Below are 19,691 nucleotides of genomic sequence, written 5' to 3' on the forward strand. Positions count from 1 at the left end.
TTATGAGTGCAAATATTGCCCTTATTCCACACAGAATCTGAACGAGTTCACAGAACACGTCGACATGCAGCACCCCAATGTGATTCTCAACCCCCTCTACGTGTGTGCCGAATGTAACTTCACAACCAAAAAGTATGACTCCTTATCTGACCACAACGCCAAGTTCCATCCGGGGGAGACCAACTTCAAGCTGAAATTGATCAAGCGTAATAATCAAACTGTCCTGGAACAGTCCATCGAAACCACCAACCACGTTATGTCCATTGCGGCCGGTGGTCCTGGAAATGGTGACAATGACCCCGGGGTCTCCATGGGTAAAATCCCCACGATGAAGACAGGAAAATCGAAGGCAGATGCCAAGAAAGTGCCCAAGAAGCCTGACGAGGCTGCCCCGGAAAACCACATGGAAGGGACTGCCCGCCTGGTGACGGATACAGCTGAGATCCTGTCCAGACTTGGAAGTGTGGAGCTCCTTCAAGATTCACTGGGACACGTCATGCCTTCCGTACAGCTGCCACCAAATATCAACCTTGTCCCCAAGGTCCCCGTCCCTCTGAACACTACCAAATACAACTCTGCCCTGGACACAAATGCCACCATGATCAACTCCTTCAACAAGTTCCCTTACCCGACCCAGGCTGAGCTCTCTTGGCTAACAGCTGCCTCTAAACACCCAGAGGAGCACATCAGAATCTGGTTTGCCACCCAGCGCTTAAAACACGGCATCAGCTGGTCCCCGGAAGAGGTGGAGGAAGCCCGAAAGAAGATGTTTAATGGTACCATTCAGTCAGTACCCCCGACCATCACTGTGCTTCCTGCTCAGCTGGCCCCCACAAAAATGTCACAGCCCATCCTCCAGACAGCCCTGCCGTGCCAGATCCTCGGCCAGCCCAGCCTGGTGCTGACTCAAGTGACGAGTGGGTCGACGACCGTCTCTTGCTCCCCCATCACACTTGCGGTGGCAGGAGTGACCAACCATGGCCAGAAGAGACCTTTGGTGACGCCTCAAGCTACCCCTGAGCCGAAGCGTCCACACATCGCCCAGGTGCCAGAGCCTCCACCCAAGGTGGCCAACACGCCCCTCACCCCAGCTAGCGACCGCAAGAAGACCAAGTTGCAGATTGCGCACCTCAAGGCAAGCTTTTTACAGAGCCAGTTCCCTGACGATGCTGAGGTCTACCGCCTCATTGAGGTGACAGGCCTTGCCAGGAGCGAAATCAAGAAGTGGTTCAGTGACCATCGTTACCGGTGTCAGAGGGGCATTGTCCATATCACCAGCGAATCCCTTGCCAAAGACCAGATGGCCATTGCAGGCACCCGACACGGTCGCACCTATCACGTATACCCAGACTTTGCCCCCCAGAAGTTCAAAGAGAAAAGCCAGGGACAGTTGAAAACCCTGGAAGACAGCTTTCTGAAAAGCTCTTTTCCCACCCAGGCAGAAGTGGAGCGGCTGAGGGTGGAGACCAAGCTGAGCAGGAGGGAAATCGACTCCTGGTTCTCAGAGAGGCGCAAGCTTCGAGACAGCATGGAGCAGGCCGTCTTGGATTCCATGGGGTCCAGCAAAAAAGGATCAGACATGGTAGCCCCCAATGGTGCTCTATCTCGACTGGACCAGCTCTCCGGTGCACAGTTAGCTGGTTCTCTGCCCAGCCCTTCATCAGCAATTATACAAAATCAAGAACAGATTCACCTGCTCAGGAGCACTTTCGCGAGAACCCAGTGGCCCACGCCTCAGGAGTACGACCAGTTAGCGGCCAAGACCGGGCTGGTCCGAACTGAGATTGTGCGCTGGTTCAAGGAGAACAGATGCTTACTAAAAACTGGAACCTTGAGTTGGCTGGAGCAGTACCAACAGCATCACCTGGCGGATGACCACGGCCGTGATATCGTACCAAGAAAAGCGGTGAAACAAGTTGCTGAGAGCCCAAAGAATGGAAGCGAGGTGGCTCAACAGTACGCCAAGGACCCCAGAGCGCTCTGCGAGGAGGACTCCGACAAGCTGGTCCCCAGGGTGAAAATGGGTGGCGAGCAAGCCAAGGACTGTGTGGCAGGCAAGCCCCCAGAGGCCGCCTCAGACAGGTCAGAGGGCAGCAGCCACGATGGCCAGGGCAGTGAGGACAACGAGGAGTCAGGCATCGTGGACTTTGTGGAAGTGACGGTCGGAGAGGAGGACGCCATCTCTGAGAAGTGGGGGAGCTGGAGTCAGAGAGTAGCGGAAGGCACAGCAGACCGGGCCGACTCGGACTCGGACAGCGCCCCTGCCGAGGCGGGCCAAGCCTAGAAAGGTAATCAGTCCTGCCTGGTGACTCCCGAGGATAGGGAAGTGCAGATTTCCATTTTTTATTGGCACGTTAATACAGATGGAGGGTTCCAAGATGCTGACTCCGACAATATACCTTTTTTCATTAATGTGTTAATTGTATCTGTTGACACAAATCATCCAGATCAACCAGATATGGCATGGGCATGGTATATTCAAGTATTTCTTATCAGAAACTAGAACATTTCAGATTTCAGATTTTTTTTCCCCAGAATTTGGAACATTTGCACATATAATGTGGTGTGCTGGGGGCTGGGACCCTAATCTGAATCTGAAAATATTTATATTTCACATTTGCATTATACACAGAGACCAAGGGTAACTCCAATGCAATATTTTTCATAATTTTATGTGTGCTTGAAACATCATTTCATGGTGTGGTATTTCCTCCACCCATCATGCTGGCATTGGAAAGTTTCAGATTTTGAAGCATTTAGTAGTTTAGAATTTCAGATTCAGAATGTTCAACCTGTGTTTATCATGTATATTTATCGCGTACGGTATGTTTGCAATGCATATACATAATGGGATGGTTCGGTGGAGCTCATTTGCCTATGCACTGCCTCACACACACACTTGTCAGTTTCTTTTGTGTGGCAAGTAAGTCCTTTTTCAAGGTTCTTTGACAAGGGGATGAAATAAACAGGCCCTGATCGTCCTGTGCCCTTATTTGTAAGGCTGTTCTCAGAGGGGATGCCCCGCTGCCTGGACCTGTTTGGACACCAGCCTTCAGGCCTGTTCATACTTGAGTCGTTTCAAACTGTTAGACCAACACACCCTCTGTGTGTATTATGGTCACAGCTGGGGGAAAAAAGAAAAAAGAAACAAGAAGGAAGGGAGTGTATTCTATCTTCTCCTTTGTTCTTTCTTTTTGTTTTGTTTTATTTCAAGTTTACTGAATTGGAGATTGAAGGTTGTTTCTTTGCACCTGGAAGACTGGAAATACTCCTTTTTTTGCCTTGTGTGGCTCAGGGAAGGTGCTTTCTGCTTAAGTCCCCATAACCCCTTCAAATCTGGACAAGACCTGTGCAGATTTAGACCTGTGGAGCCACAAAAGCCAGGGAAGGGAGGTTACCATGGTTACTAATGGCCATGTCATCCACATAATGGGACAGGCCTTGAAGCCCTTGGTGAGTCTGCTTCCCAAGAGGTCAGCGCAAGTCAAAACCCGACTGCAGCAGCTGACTTGGCTGTGTGTGTGGAGAAAAGGAGGTGGGGGAGGGGCACCTTGAAACCTAAGCCTGAAAGGCCCACGGTTCCGCCAGGTGAGCTGCTCTAGAGATCACTGAAAAAGCCCCAGAAGGGGCCTCCCAAGATACCCTTTGAAACAAAGGTAAGACTCTTTGTATGGTCCTGAAGGAAACCCTACAGGTTTCACACTTCCATGCTGATGAACTTAGACAACTTGGGCCAGCCATGCTGCTCATTATTAACTCGTTTATTGCATGATAAAATGAGGTCCTGGCAAATCCGTAAAACCCTCTGGAAGCTTTTTCTAGCCAATTGCGGCAACAGTTTAATGAGTGGTCAACCCCAGAGTACCAACACATCTTCTTGAGGAACTTCCTGTGAGTCTGGGAAAGGATACGGCCCAAAGAGGAGGTGCTGGTGATAGGCAAGAGTCCTGAGATCCACAGGAGTATCAGCGGGCCACCTCTCTCTGGCTACCTTGTGTCTTCCCGCTCTCTGGCCACCTTCTTCGGAAGCCCTGCCATTCTAGCTATGCCTCCCCTGTTGAAACAGTGGTTTGGTTTTGTCTTGGTTTTTTGTCCTCATGAATGCTCTAGCTTGCCCTGAGCTTCTCTTCTTGATCTTGATCCATGGTATGAATTTACATGTTTTCTATTTCTTCCCACCCTAGAGCCGACAATAGATTCAGTTCCATTCAACAATACATTGAGCATCCTGTATACCGGTTGCCATAGTCAATACCAAAAGACAATGAAGGGAGACAGACGGTGCAGTTCCCATTCCCAACAGAGCTCAGTTGGGCTGAGGACAGAGACTGACTGCACTTCCCATTACTAGCCAGTATGACATGTGAGGTGCGGGTCCTCATTGGAGGCATACCCAGACTAGGCATCATGGGGGGTTAAGGGAAGAAGGGATATTGACTCTGGGGTAGCTTTTAGGAGAGCCAAGAAATCAGACAAAGAAAGGAGTTGTTCAAGCAGAAAGAGCAGCCAAGGTCCAGAGATGGTACATGTGAGGACCAGAAGAGGATTGGCATGGACAGAAAAGTGGTTTGGGTTCTGTTAATGATTAAGAGAAGCAAGCTGAAAGCAAACCTAACTGTTTTCTCTAAGAGGCTGAAGCTATTCTGAACCAGCTGTGTTGGCTGAATGGGTCGTGAGGACACAGTACCCCAGTGTGGGCTCCGATGGTGTTTCCTCATCCCCACAGCTGAGTGAGAGGTAGCCCAGGGGAGCTGTCCCCCAGAGAGACATGGCCACCTGTTGGCCTCCCTTCCCCGAAGGTATACACCATCTGAGTAGGTGCGTGACTGCCTGATTCCCTGAGGCCTGAAGAAAACAGAGATGGGAGATGCTAAGATCACCAGAAGAAGTTGGGGGGAAGGAGAAGGAAAGATGGGTGAAGGTTTCCGGAGGAGCAGCAGCCTAGCCGCTGCTCAGGATGCCCGTGTCTTACCTAGTTCTCTGGCAGAGGCAACTCTCTATATTCTTATGATCCAGAAAGGGAGCCTCAGACAGCAGGGAACTCACTCACATTCCTCTATCCATCAGCTCAGCTGGATTCTAAAGCCCCTACTCTTCCTGCTGCCATCTGAAAGGTCCCATTGCTCTTGGTCACCCTCCTCCCACTCTCTCTTCACTGACCTCCACCTTCCATCTAAGGATGTGGAGAATGGCCCAGGAGTTGAAGTTGACTGTTGAATTAACACCAGACCACTCAGAATGGTAGGGAGTGCCTATATTCCCATTTTCTGATTATGGTAACTGTGAGCTTACAGAATATTCCTGAACGAGATACTGGAGCTTTTCAGTACCTAGTGCTACCACCTATTCATGATAGCCTCCTGATGGTTCAGGGGTCCATGTTATAGAGGATGGGCCTGCAGGCCACACAGGCAGCAGCATCTGAAACCTGGCCCAAGTCCTAACCAGAAGCACCCATCAAACAAGTCTTCCAACTTAGAGAGCAGAAAAATCTCCCTAAATTGTGGATCTCTTGACATCCATGGATATACCTAACACGTGTACTGGGACCGAGGAGATGGCTCGGTTGATTAAAATGACTGTTGACTGCCCCTGTAAAAAGCTGAGCACACTAGTAGCACATACCTGCAATCCCAACACTGGGGAGGCAGAGAGCGGAGGAGCTCAGAGCTTACTGGTCAACCAGTTCAGCCAAATCGGTAAGCTCCAGATTCATCAGGAAATCTTATTTTGAAAACTAAGGTGAAGAATGATTAATGAAATCCAATGTCATATATATATATATATATATATATATATATATATATATATGAATGAATGAAATTGCAGCTATGTGCAATGGGAACATATACAGTAATCCCAAAATAATTCATGGTTTTAAGCTCATGAAGGTGCTATCTTACACACAAGATGGTAGAAAGGCAGAGATCCCTGAAGCAAGAAGCGCCAAGGGCTCAAGGATCAGATTTTCCCTTATTGGACTGAGTATCTCTACCTGTAAAGCCCTGAGCATTAACTTCTGCAAGGCTCATGACCATGAATGCCCCACACCACGCTCACCTCAACCTTAAGGTTAGGCATAAAGATTAGGAATCCTTCCCAGCCCTGAAGTGATGTTCTCTTGATTGGCATTATTTTTGATTGATCTCGCTGATAGTTGTTGCTTAATAAGAGGTAGAAAAATAAACTTTTTCTTTCCTAAAACTTAAGTCAGTCTGCTTAGGCAAGACATTGTCAAGCATATGCCTGGATGTGCAGTCAAATGACCTATCTTATTGCTGCTGCTGCTGCTGCTGATGATGATGATGATGGTGGTGGTGGTGGTGGTGGTGGTGATGGTGGTGGTGATGATGATGATGATGATGATAGTGATGATGGTGGTGGTGGTGATGGTGGTGGTGGTGGTGATGGTGGTGGTGATGATGATAGTGATGATGGTGGTGGTGATGATGGTGGTGGTGGTGGTGATGGTGGTGGTGATGATGATGAGCTTCCATTTATTGTCATATACTGTCTGCTTGGCATTCTCTGAAACATATCTATTAAATCCTTTGAACCTCACCACCATCTAGTGAGGCAGGCACAGCTTTCCCTCCATCTTATAGAGCACAAAAGCTGGTAAAACTTGGAACCACCTCTCATCTGCCAGCCCAGTGTCTACTCACTGAGGCCAACATCCTCTTCAATAGTGGCATCACTGCCATAGCCTAGGACAATAAATAAGATGTAGGCATAATGTGCTTGGGTTATATTAGAAGCTAATACAACATTCTGTATTAATTACTTTCTTGTTAGTGTGATAATATACACGACAGAGACAACCTACAAATGGGAAATGCATTATTGGTTCACAGCTTTCAAAAAATCTTAGTTCATTATGGCAGGAAAAGCATGGGAACAGGGCCACCTCCATCCCCAGAAGGAGCTTCCTTACAGTGTAGACCAGAAAGCAGAGAAAAACTGCTCAGAAGCAGAGCAGATATATTCTTCAGAGGCCTGCCCCTAAGTGGCCTACTACTGCCAGCCATTTTCTGCCTCTCAAAGACTCCAAAGCCTTTGAAATCATGCCCTAAGATGGGGACTAAGCACTGAGACCACAAGCCTGTGGGAACTATTTCAGAATTCAAACCATAGCACATTGCTCAGCAAGAGCCTCAGAGAACCCTCTTCATGCCAAGCACTGTGCATGTGTGCATGACTTTGCCAAAAAGACCAACACACAGCCCCTATCTGGATGTCAGCCTAAAAAGGTAAGATATATACATAAACCAGAAGTCCATCTGGACTGTTCTTTTTAAAGACTTTTTTTAAATTATGTGTGTGCAGAGGGGGTGGGTTGTGCACATGAGTGCAGTACCCAAGGTTGCCAGAAGAGGGCGTTGGATCTATTGGAGCTGGAGTTAACAGGCAATTAAGAGCTTCCCATCTTGGATTCTGGGAACCAAACTTGGGTCCTCTGCAAGAACATTATGTACTCTTAATCACATAGCCATGTCTCCAGCCCCCACCATCTGGACTGTTTTATACGAGTTATACACACAGAAATTGGAGGAGCCCAGAGGGAGAAAGGTGGCTTTTTTTTTTTTTAATTTAAAAAAAAAGAAAAAAAACCTACCCACCCATCCACATGTGCAAGCCTTCTTCTCATTCAAACAAAGGAAATGCAGAAACCTGAAGTAACTCGCCAGAATTCACTCAGCTAAGTGTCTAAATTTGGCTCACGATCTCCAGCCACTATCTTCACGGCCTCCAGATTTCTGACAGTTTCCAACTCCTGATGATTAGTGATGGCTCAGGGAAGGTGTGAAATTTGTGAAATGTCAAAAAAAAAAATTGCCACGGCTCAGCTTGCTTAAAATATTTAAGGCTGATTAATTGTTGCATGCTGACTACAACTTAAGTCCAGAATATGTACACCCCTCACACACTGTTCAGATTAGCTGTCTATAGACAGAAGAATGAATGAGTGAACATGAATGAATGAATGAATGAATGAATGAATGAATGAATGAATATACTCTAATCATTAGATTGCATGCCTCTCTTCCCCACCAGATCTTTGAAGTCAGGGACCCCACCTCATCAGTCTCTGAGTTCCCGGGGCAGAGTTGGAGGAGATGCTCAGTCATGGTTTTCTCACTCCGTTTGCTATTGCTAGTAACACAGGCCAGATGGCTTTGAAAGAAAAAGGGTTGATTTTGGCTACGCTTTCTGAGGTCCATGGTTGAATGACCATCTGGTGATGGCCTTCTTGCTGGTAGAATCCCAAAACAGTTCAGAGACAGGAAACATGGAGTGTGTGTGTGTGTGTGTGTGTGTGTGTGTGTGTGTGTGTGTGTGTGATCTCTCTCACTATTTTATGTTTTTATTATAATTATTAAGATGTGTTGCCTGTACATGTTTATGGTTTCTTCATGGCGTCTCCCTATGTGCTTTGGTTATGTCCATCCTCGATCTCTCTCTTTTCCCCAGGCCTCCTTCTTTACTTCCTAACAGTCACCCTTCCGCCTCCAAGTCTAGTGTTGTGCTGTTTTGTTCTGTTTTCTCTTGTTTCTACATACAAGAGAAAATATGTGATGTTTGTCTTTCTGTGTTTGGCTTATTTCTCTTAACACAGTGAGCTCCAGACCCATCTGTGGCAAGACCCCGTTCTCCTTTATGATGAAACACCCTTTTGTGTTGTATGCACCATACTGGCTTCTGCCTGTTTGTCCTTTGACGGGCACCTAGATTAATTGCATGTCTTGGCTCTTGTGAATCATGCTGCAGAAAACGTGGCTATGCAGACATCTCTAGTACGTACTCCCTTTGGGTCCTTTGGCTATACAGCCAGATCAGATGGTACTTCTATGTTTAGCTTTTTTCTTTGTTTGAGGTTTTAGTTGAGGGGTGGAGAGTGGATTTTTTGTTGCTGTTGTTGCTGCTTGTTTGTTTCTTGGCTGTTTCTGAGGAACTTCTGTACTGTAGATGTAACACTGCTGCATACTGTAACAGTTACCTTTCTTGTTGTAACCAAATACCTAATTAGAAGCAGTTTAAGGGAGACAGGGCTCCTTCTTGCTTACAATTCAAGGAGATGCAGCTTATCATGGTGGGAAAGGCATGGTGGCAGATGCAAGATACCAGCTGGTCACTTGCATGAGCAGTCAGGAAGCCAAGAGAGACTGGAATGGGACCAGTGACATAAAACATCAAGACCCAGCCCCAGCTGCTCACCTCTCCAACAAAGTTCTACCTAGCAGAGCTTCCACAGCCTTACAAAACAACATTGCTAGTGGTACTCCTTGGTTTACAGAGGGCCACCTTCTCACTCCATCCTCACGTGGACTCTACAGTATATGTTCACACCCCAGCATCTTTTTCTCTGCTTACCCAGTCCTATTAGATTAGGACTTAACTGTTCTACACTTGCTTACCCATTTAAACGATCTTGTCTGCAAATGCAGGGCTACAATATACACATACAGTCGCCGCGGAACACTTAAAGAGCTGTCTGTTGTTGTTGGAATTAAATAAGATAATAAACGAGAGCCCCTAGGTGCTGACGTTAAGATCGGCACCTGTTCCGTTAGAGATGCCTGTGAACCTTTTTCTGCCCCTCCATATGGTGAACTTGCCTGATTACTTCCTGCCTTTCCAAACGGACATTTTCCGTTGGGCTCTGCTTGTGCAAGTTCATGCCGTTCATTCACCGTATAACAAGAGGAGTGTGTGAGAGAGGCCTGGGGCAGCAACATGGGCTGACATTTGCTGAGCGTGTACCATGCCAGGAACTGCTCAAGCACCTCACCTGTGCCCACTCATCCTCACAGTAACTCTGTAATCAGCATCAGTTTCTTCATGGACGGCCCATAGAAAAGACACAAAGAAAGATGACTTACCCAAGGTCATCCAGGTAGAAAGTAGTGAAGCTGGGATTCAAACCCAAACCCTGATGTGTTACCCTTGTCCTCGTTAGCTTTATCGGTCCACTTGACACAGCCCGTTGTCAGCCATCCAGCTGAGAACCTGAATTGGGTAATGATGTAGATCAAATTGGCATGTCTTGATTGATAATTGCTATAGGGGACCCAGCCCACTATGGTGGTGCATCCCTCAGCAAGTGATCCCAAGTGTACAAGAAAGCTAACTGACTCTAAGCCAGCCTAGGAACCAGAAGCCAGAGTTCTCCATGGTTCCTGCTTGTACTTCCTTGGCTGTGAAGTGAGTTCCTTGGTCAGAGGCAATGCTGTATAGACTAACAAGGAGACCTGCTTTCAAGTTCCTGCCTTGAGCCTCTGCCTTGACTTCCCTCAGTGATGGACCAGTATGGTTCATCACAGACTAGCAAGCTAAAATAAGCCCTTCCTCCCCCAAGGGAGTTTCATCGCAGCAACAGAAATAAAGCTGGAACACCAATTTAAGAGTCTCCCCAGCCAGGCAGCAGTGGTGCACGCCTTTAATCCCAGTACTCGGGAGGCAGAGGCAGGCGGATCTCTGTGAGTTCAAGGCCAGCCTGGTCTACAGAATTAGTTCCAGGACAACTAGGGCTGTTACACAGAGAAACCCTGTCTCTAAAAACAAAAACAAAAAAAAAGTCTTCCTGATTGGGGCTGGAGAGATGGCTCAGCAGTTAAGGGCACTGGCTGCTCTTCCAGTAGTTTGGGTTCGATTCCAAGAACCTACATGACAGCTCACAACCGTAACTCCAAGATCTGGCACCCTCACATAGACATGCATGCAGGCAAAACACCAATGCACATAAAACAAAAATAAATTGTTTTTTTAAAAAGTCCCCCTGGTAGGACTGAGATAGGATTCCACTGTAAGTAGATTCTCTTGAACTCCACTGGACACTGCCTACCAGTTGTAGGGAGAAGAAGGAGCCCCATGGCCCTCAAACGGCAACTGTGATTGAGCTCCCCATCAGTCTAGGTGTGGGATTTACCCAGTCTGTAGGTCTCAGCAAGTTCTCCTCCCCCAGAAGCTCCTCAAACCATCACAAAGATGGAGAGCTTCGGCCAGCTGAGCCAAAGTGGACACAGGTCTGTCTGGAGTCAACTCGGAATGATAGTTTTCCTGTCAGCTCAAGTTCTCTCTCAATTCTACCTCAAGTCAGATCATGCCTTCCATTCCAAATAAGACTGTTGTCTTTCTGTTTGCCTGTCCACGGCTATTAAACACTCTTCTAGGGAGCTGGAGAGATGGCTCAGTGGTTAAGAGTACCAGCTGCTCTTCCAGAGGACCAGGGTTCAATTCCCAGCACCCACGTGGCAGCTCACAACTGTCAGTAACTCCAGTTCCAGGGAATCTGACACCTTCACACCAATGTACATAAAATAAAAAATAAAGATAAAAAAGAACAAAGTATAAAAGAAAAAAAAAACACTCTTCGAATATTCCCTTATTCCCCGGGAATCTATGTCTGCATCCTCTTGAACCCACTCCATCCAAAACCTAACCATGACCTACAAAGGAACTGCAGTTAAACTGAAAGCAGGCTTCTTCCCAACAGTCTCAGAGACCAGATGACAGTGAGGTCAAATGGTTAACAGAGAACCAGCCCTCCATGAATAAGCAGTACACTTGCTTAGCCTAGCGATACGAAAGATTTCTAGGGCCCCATGCTGCTGGAATCAGGATGTGTGGCACATCTGTGCGACAGGCATTTTAACATGCCCCACTACAAATCTGATACACTTCCCACTTTACAAACCTTGGGTGTGTTGGATTTAACTCGTTGGTGAAACAGAGTCCCACCTTACATAGCTGCATGGCCCTAAGATGTTTGTCCTTTAGAGTCTAAGCCATGTAACTCTCAGCCTCAGATAAGAGCGCAGTGACTGTATGTCCCCTCTCTCCTCCTGTGAAAGCATCTTGCCTTAACAAATGCATTGAGACGGGGTTGCCACTGGGTTAGATGATGCTTAATTAAGGTTTCTATTACTGTGAAGAGACAGTATGACCATACCAACCAACTCTTATAAAGGAAAACATATAATTGGGGCTGGCTTACAGTTCAGAGGTTCAGTCCATTATCAGTATGGTAGGAAGCAGGGAGGCACACAGGCAGGCATGGTGTTGGAGAAGGAGCTGAGAGTTCTGTATCTGGATTGGCAGGTAGCAGGAAGAGCAAGTGAGTCACTGGGTGGGGCTTGAGCTTCTAAAACCTCAAAGTCTGCCCCCAGTGACATACTTCCTCCATCAAGACCATACCTGCTAATAGTGCCACTCACTATGAGCCTAAGGGGGCCATTTTCATTCAAACCACCACATTCCACTCTCTGGCCCCCATAGGCCTGTAGCCATATCATAATGAAAAAATGCATTCAGTCTAACTTCAAAATCTCCATAGTCTGTAACAGTCTCAAACTTGTTTAAAAGCCCTAGGTCCAACGTCTCTTCTGAGACTCACAGAAATCTCTTAACTGTAATGCCCTGGAAATCAAAATGAAAAGGCAGATATCGTACTTCCAACATGTCGTGGCACAGCCTATACCTTACTGTTCCGAAAGGAAGAAAGTGAGGAAACACTGGACCAAAGCGAATCCAAAAACCATCTGGGCAAACTCCAAATTCTGCACCTCCCTCTCTGATGTCAAAGTGCTCTTCAGATCTCCAGTTCCTTTCAGCTTTGTTGACGGCAACACATTTCTCTCTCTTGGGCTGGTTCTACTCCCTGTTAGCAGCTCTCCTCAGCAGGTATCCCACCGCTCTGGCATCTCTAACATCTTGGGTTCTCCAAGGCAATCCATGTATCAGTGTCATAGTTTCACACAATGGCCTCTCTAGGCCTTCACGCAGGGATACCTCTACCACGTGCCTGGCCTCACAGCTTTCCTTAGCTGCAGAGGGAGGTTCCACAACCCCTTTCTACTATCCTTGACTCTAAAGCCAGAACCACGTGGCCAAAGCTGCCAAATTCTGCTGCTTGCTGGAGCTGGAGTATGACCCCCTTGTTTAATGACACCTTCACCAGCTTTCTTTCTTGCTATTTTCTTTCACTGCCTAAGCTGGGATGTGCTGGAACTCACTCTGTAGACCAGGCTGACCTTGAACTCAGAGATTTGCTTGCCTCTGTCTCCTGAGTGCTGGGATTAAAGGCATATACCACCACGCCTGGACCTAACTTGTTCTTTAATTCCTTTTCACAAATTAGAAGCTTAGTTGGGTGAGGTCTTACCCTGAGGCCCCCACTCCCTTTATTCCATTTAGCATCAGGCTTTTCTTTAAATTTTTTCTTGTGGTCTTTTTCTCCTCAAACTGTATTATTTTGTATTTTTCCTTGCTCAGCTTGCTCCTTTTCATTATAGATCTGCAGAATACTGCCCACTAATAACCAAGCAACACAGTCAATGCTGGGTTGTTTTGAAATGTCCTCTGCCAAAACAGTTAATCCATAACTCTTCAACTTAACCTAGGGCAGATTTTTTGAACAAGGGCAGAAAGCAACCACGTTCTTTGCCAAAATATCACAAGAACAGTCTCTAGGCCACATGTTAATATTCTCCCCTGAAACCTCTTGAGCCAGGCCCCCACAGTTCAAATCACCCTCAGCACCACTGTCTTCCATGTTCCTACTAGAATGGCCCATTAAGCTGTACTTAAAGTGTTCGACTGTTTTCCTAACCCAGAGACTCAAAGTCCACATTCCTCCAAATAAAAACATGGCCAGCCAATCACAGCAACACCCCAGTCCCTGGTGCCAACTTCTGTCTTAGTTAGGGTTTCTATTGCTGTGAAGAGACACCATGACCATGGAAACTCTTATAGAGGAAAACATTTTAATTGGGGGGTAGCTTACAGTTCAGAGGTTCAGTCCACTATCATCATGATGGGAAGCATAGAGGTATGAAGGCAGACGTGGTGCTGGAGAGGTAACGGGGAGTTCTACATCTGGATGGGCAGGCAGCAGGAAGAGCAAGTGAGCCACTGGGCCTGGCTTGAGCTTCTGAAAACTCAAAGCCCCCCACCCCAATGAGGCCACACCCACTCCAACAAGGCCACACCTCCTAGGAGTGCCCCTCCCTATGGGCTTAAGCAGACCATTTTCATTCAAACCACCACAGATGAGGACTGCCATGGGGACCTCCCAGAACATTTGTGTAGAACTCAGCACTGTTCAGAGGAAGCTGGACCTAGTGATGGGGAGGACTTTGAGAGGAAACAGAGCCAGATGCAGGAGAGCTTTCAACCCCTCTTCCAGCCCCTCCTTGGAGTATGAGGGAAAAGATGGGCCGTAAATGGACATTTGCAAAGCAGAAACCACAGAGAACAAGGAACTTTATCTTCAACCTCACGGTGTCACAGCACCCAGTTATCTGACGTAACGAAGTAGGGTTCTATGGGAGAGGGAGTCAGAGAGACTAAGAGAATATGTTATGGAAGATATTCACCATCTCTCTCGTGTAGTGCAGAGCTATTCTCTCCCAAATCCTCAGGGGCCAGAGAGAAAATCCTAATGGGAAAATAAAAAAAAAACAGAACAGAAAGCTGTCACGTGGTTCTCTTTGGTTTTTTTTTCCACGTTTCACCAACATGTAGAGTGCTAGGGAAGCAGATTTTGCCAGAATTAGTATTTCCAACATGGCGAATTGTCTTCAAAGCAGATGTAGGGGGTGGGAAGGTTTCCTGTCCCTAGAAGGCGTTTCTATTGAGGCTGGACATCCTAGAGGGAAAGCCTTTTCCATGGAGGTCATAAGAAAATGTGCCTAGTGGCCTTGTAGCTTCCTCCAAAGCTCTAGGGTGAGGTGACCCGCTGGGCATGCATGTTATCGGACCGAGTGATAAGACTCCCTAGGGAGTTAGCAAGGGGCCGCACAGACGAAGCACAGTGATAGATAGGGTGTAAAGAAAACAACCAACACTCAAAGGCGGACTTCATCACTCCCCTTTCCAACAGCCACCACGGTAACAGCTCGGCACCCACTCCCCCTTTCCACTCACTAACAAACGCCTGTTGGGTGTGGGCCAGACACTACAGGGAGATGGTGGCTGGGGCCAGCAAGGTACACCGTGGGTACCATCCATGGCCATTGGTACCACCTCATACTAACAAAACCGTCAACTGGACAAGTGAAGGCAGTGTGTGACGGCCATGCTAGAAGGTGTCTTGGCGGCGTCACTGAGAGATAACTCCATGTGTGATAGGGTCAGGGACGGGAAGCACAGTGAACAGGTGCCATGCAGGAGAAAAGCCAGAGGAAATATGCCCCAGCTAAGTCAGAACGCATTCCTGCAGGGCCTGAGGCATGATGAAGACTGGGCCTTGTTCCCAGGGCAGCTCGGGAAGGCAAGGAAGGGAGTAACCACGGTGGCTTAGAACTGTCACACGGGGACATGGGAGCAGGGCCACGCCCAGTGTGCCGGGGCCCCTGATCAGGGGCCTGACACTAGAATATGCCAAGAGACAAATGACTGTGGCAGGTGGCGAAAGGGAACATGGGTCAGCGCTTGCTTTGTCTGCCCTTGCTCCCTTCAATCTGAACACGGTAGGACCGTGAGAAACAATAGGCATGGCCACCATCCAGACACTGCCCACCGTCGCTTGACACCGAGCAGGACCCTGGCACTGGAGAGAAAATTAGACTAGTCGGATGAGGCGCTTGCTCACCGGCTGGCCTTTAGGTTTGGGCCATGAGCAGACACCTCTGGACAGGGGCCCCATTTCCAGAGTCACTTTGAGAGTTCTACCCAGCTCCCACAGCCTGAACCTTGACCATGGCCACATACTCCCAGAAGGGTAGAGGAGAGTTAGAGTCCAAGAGATCTAAAGCCTGGAGCCATGCTAGTATATTTGCGATAACTGCAAAAGAAAAATGGGTGGGGGGTGGGGTGGGGGGTGGAGATAAGCTTTGTCCACTTTTTTCTGGGTCTGACATTTTGCTTGACTATCCATACTCATCATCATCGTTATTACAAATGGTTGGAGGATCATACATGTTTATACCCATGTTTAAAAGCTATATTAAGAAGGTTGGTAAGGCTGGGCAGCGGTGTCGCACGGCTTTAATCCCAGCACTTGGGAGGCAGAGACAGGCGGATCTCTGTGAGTTCAAGGTCAGCCTGGTCTATAGAGTGAGATCCCGGACAGGCACCAAAACTACACAGAGAAACCCTATCTTGGGGGAAAAAAGAAGAAGGTTGGTAAGATGTTCTAGTTGGTAAAGGTGATTGTCAAGCCTGAGTTTGATTGTTGGAACACACACAGGACAGAAAAGAGAGAAACGGCTCTCATAAGTTGTCCTATGACCTCCACATGTGCATCTCTCTCTCTCTCTCTCTCTCTCTCTCTCTCTCTCTCTCTCTCTCTCTCTCTCTCTCACACACACACACACACACACACACACACACACACACACCTTGTCAGCCTACACCCACAGCTCCAAATTTACACTTAAATCAGGCAAAGCAAGGCAGTATTTCTTGAGTCCCTGTACATCTGACTTTACATCAATATAGTTGAAATACCTGGCAAGAATGACTGAGCTGGAAATGTTTATTTTAGCTCACAGTTCAGAGCAGTTCAGGCCATGGTGACTGGGAGCTGTCTTACTGGGTCTGGGGGGTGTGGCCAAACATTCAGTGGGAGCCTGTGACTGATGGGAAGCAGAGAGAACAGGAAGCAGCCAGGGATAATATACCCCCAGGAACCCTCCTCCCCTGGTGTCCTAGTTCTTAGCTCCCCACAGTAGCACCACAGCTCAAGGGCTCAAACACAGGTGGTCCTGTGGGGGGTATTTCAGATTCAGACCAAGCCCCAACGTGAAGGGCATCGGTCCCTCCTTCAAACCCATGACGGCTTTGGAAGGAGTCCCCAAGCTGCAGGAGGACTAGGAAGAGGCCTTCCACCCCAAGAAATGACAGTGTTCTCTCTGACATCTCTTTGGTCTATGTCATCCCTCCAGGGCACTCGGTCTGAACTTCCGTACTGGCATCGGGGATGCTCTCTGTCTTTGAAGAAGGAAGAAAGCCCGCCCCAGCGGCTGTGGGCCGTCTCACCAGCGACTCAGAGCGGAAGTGCTTTAGTGGCGCGTGCGTGCCTGGAGGCCACGGGAACTTCGAAGCTCTCAGTGGCCCTCCCAGAGGCCGGGTGGGAATTGTTGTTCATAGTGCCAAAGTCCTACTACTGCGTTTTCAATGGGTCCCTGTACATAGTCTCTTGCCTCCGCCCCCACCCCACCTCTTGCTATACTGGAACCGATTTATACAATGTGGGAATTTTGTTACCTTTTTAATCGAGGGCAACTTCCTTTTCCAGCACTTCCGTGGTAAGGTGTTTGCTTTTTTTTTTTTTTTCTCCCCAGGAAGGAGGGCTAACCACATTACATTGCTTTTCTCTTTTTTCTTTTCACTTTATTAACAAGGGGGAGGGAGTATTAGTATTAGCACCACTATATCTACTGGATTTTAGGTAGGAAGAATTTCTTTCTTTTTTTAAGGTAGTTTGGCATTTGGGAGATGTCTTTGTGGGAAGGGCTGAGGTTGGTCCTCTGGCTCAACATTGGATGGGTTCACAAATAGCAGGCCTTCCGCGTCAAGCCCTTCCCAGTTTCCCTGGCTGCCTTTTGGGGACCTTGCCTCAGCCCGATGCCAAGAGGTGAGTCTGGCTTCTCAACTGCTTGGATAATTGGGGAGCGGGTGTCTGCCCTCTTTACAAATCTTTCTTAAATACCAGCAGAAAGGGCTCCCACACTTGATGATGCCACCATTACTCTTAGGAAATTAAAAGAGTGGTCTTTCGGCCCCCGCTCGCACAAAGGTGAACATCTCTGGGTTTCTTTGCTCATCCTCACTGCCTTTTCTTGGTGTGGCATTTGACAAGATTTCAGCTCGAAGCCTCACTATCAACTGATTTTATTTTTGTTCGTGTGTGTGTGTGTGTGTGTGTGTGTGTGTGTGTGTGTGTGTTTGGGCCAATTTTAGATACCTGAGTGCACTTTTTTTTTAGTTAGTTGTAACTTTGAAAGAAGGAAAGCCAAGAGATCTATCTCGTATAAATGTCTCGACGTGGATTCTGTTTGCTGTCCTTGTCCCCTTCCCCCTCCCCAGCCCTGTGACCCCACGATACACTGCACAAATAAAATACTAGGGAGTTTGAATAAAAGCAGTTTTTCTAACTTGTTGCTCATTTGTTGTAACTCAATAAAGCAAAGACTAAACATTTTTATAACCTTTCCTCTGCTCCTTGCTTATCATTGCTATCCGGCTCCTGAGGCCTCAGCCTACACCCCTTTCTGACGGGGCACCTCCCACTGCCAATTCATTGTGACCTTATTTTTTTAAGGTTTAGTGTGTGTGTGTGATGATGATGATGATGAAACAGGAATTATCCCTTCTGTTCATATCCCTGTGACCCAAATTCTAGTCATGGTAACACTTGGCTGTAAGGGAGGCTGGCCAAGTGACCCAGAGCCAGAAGTGGAGGAGTCCCTCCCCTAAGAGGAAAGTGGAGTGGCCATCATGGTCAAGACAATCAACCACAAGGAGATTTAGCTACATCTGACCTCAAGGCCACCCCCCTCCCTAGCTAGATGAACCACCACCAGCTACTTTTCATTGCATCTGGGTTAATCCGAGAATCATGACCAGTGCCATCCTGGACTCAGAATTGATTCGAGACTTTCCGAGGTCAGAGCCCACTCCGACCCATTGTGTAAGATGTCTCTAGTGTCTGGAAGATCACCTAACCCATCAGTTTCTGTCAGGTACACACTTGTGGCTGCTGTCATTGCCGGGGCATCCTCCAGACAAGTGATGAACCACTCCAGAGATGGTTTCAGGGAACAGCGTCTGCTTTATGGTACATGAGCAACCATTTATATAGCGGAAGTCTATCAACTACAGCGGGTTAGCACATGACCTCGGATTGGACAGTGGGCGCTCAGACCACCTCTCTATGCGGAGGAAGCACTTTAGAGGAGATGTGGGGGGTGCAGATTCGTCCTCAGGCTAGCTACTGCCACTCACACTACTTCAGAACCCACGGTTCTGACTTCAGACATAGTGTGCCAAGCTTCTTATTTAGAAGTGCAGAGTGCCAGGTAGGCTGGCTGCCGGGTCAGGCCTGCCAAATGCCTCGTACATATGGTGGTAACAAGTCAAGCTTGGTGAGGCCAGAGGCTTTGGGGGCTGATAAGAGGGAAGACTCTTGAGAAAGGAAGCAGGAAGGAGCATTGAGAGTCACACCCGAGGAGGGGTTCCTCGGAGTGTCCACCCAACCAGACAAAAGGATGGACAATCTAGAACAGGAGCTCCAGGCTCATGTCCAGCCATAAGGAAGGGAACAGGTGAGTGAGGCTGGCCTATGTGCATCTTTCTTCCTCCTGAGTTCCAGGGGTATAAAGAGGTGAAGGGGGGGGGTGGCTATGGTGCTTAAGGGCACACTCTGGAGGTCAAAATGCCTGAAGTCAACTCTCTGTTCTGTTACTGTCTGAGGTGCTTTCCTATGGATGTGATAAAGCACCGTGACCAAGGCAACTTATGATAGCATTTAAGAGATGGGGGAGGGAGAGGGGGAGGGAGGGAGGGAGGGAGGGACAGAGACAGAGAGAGAGAGGGAGGGAGGGAGGGAGGAAGAGGCAGAGAGAGGGAGGGAGGGAGGGAGAGAGAGAGAGAGAGAGAGAGAGAGAGAGAGAGAGAGAGATTGATTTAGCACTGGCAGAGCTGACTCATTCTGGTCCCCCACTGCCTCTCTTCCTGTGTTCCCAGCA

General features: G+C 48.0%; 1 protein-coding gene across 1 annotated transcript in view; it reads left to right on the top strand.

The window, feature by feature from the left end:
• Zhx2 (zinc fingers and homeoboxes 2) overlaps positions 1 to 18,148 on the top strand; it is a 159,098-nt gene extending 140,950 nt beyond the window's left edge. Inside the window, exons 3-4 of the mRNA XM_028871898.2 lie at positions 1 to 2,288; positions 16,887 to 18,148. The exon at positions 1 to 2,288 is cut by the window's left edge and continues 422 nt beyond it. Of these exons, the coding sequence (XP_028727731.1) occupies positions 1 to 2,284 (2,284 nt within the window). The 3' untranslated portion in view covers positions 2,285 to 2,288; positions 16,887 to 18,148. The remainder of the gene's footprint in view (positions 2,289 to 16,886) is intronic.
• Positions 18,149 to 19,691: the final 1,543 nt, after the last annotated feature.

Source organism: Peromyscus leucopus, chromosome 20 (genome assembly GCF_004664715.2).
Source record: "Peromyscus leucopus breed LL Stock chromosome 20, UCI_PerLeu_2.1, whole genome shotgun sequence".
Taxonomy (NCBI): domain Eukaryota; kingdom Metazoa; phylum Chordata; class Mammalia; order Rodentia; family Cricetidae; genus Peromyscus; species Peromyscus leucopus.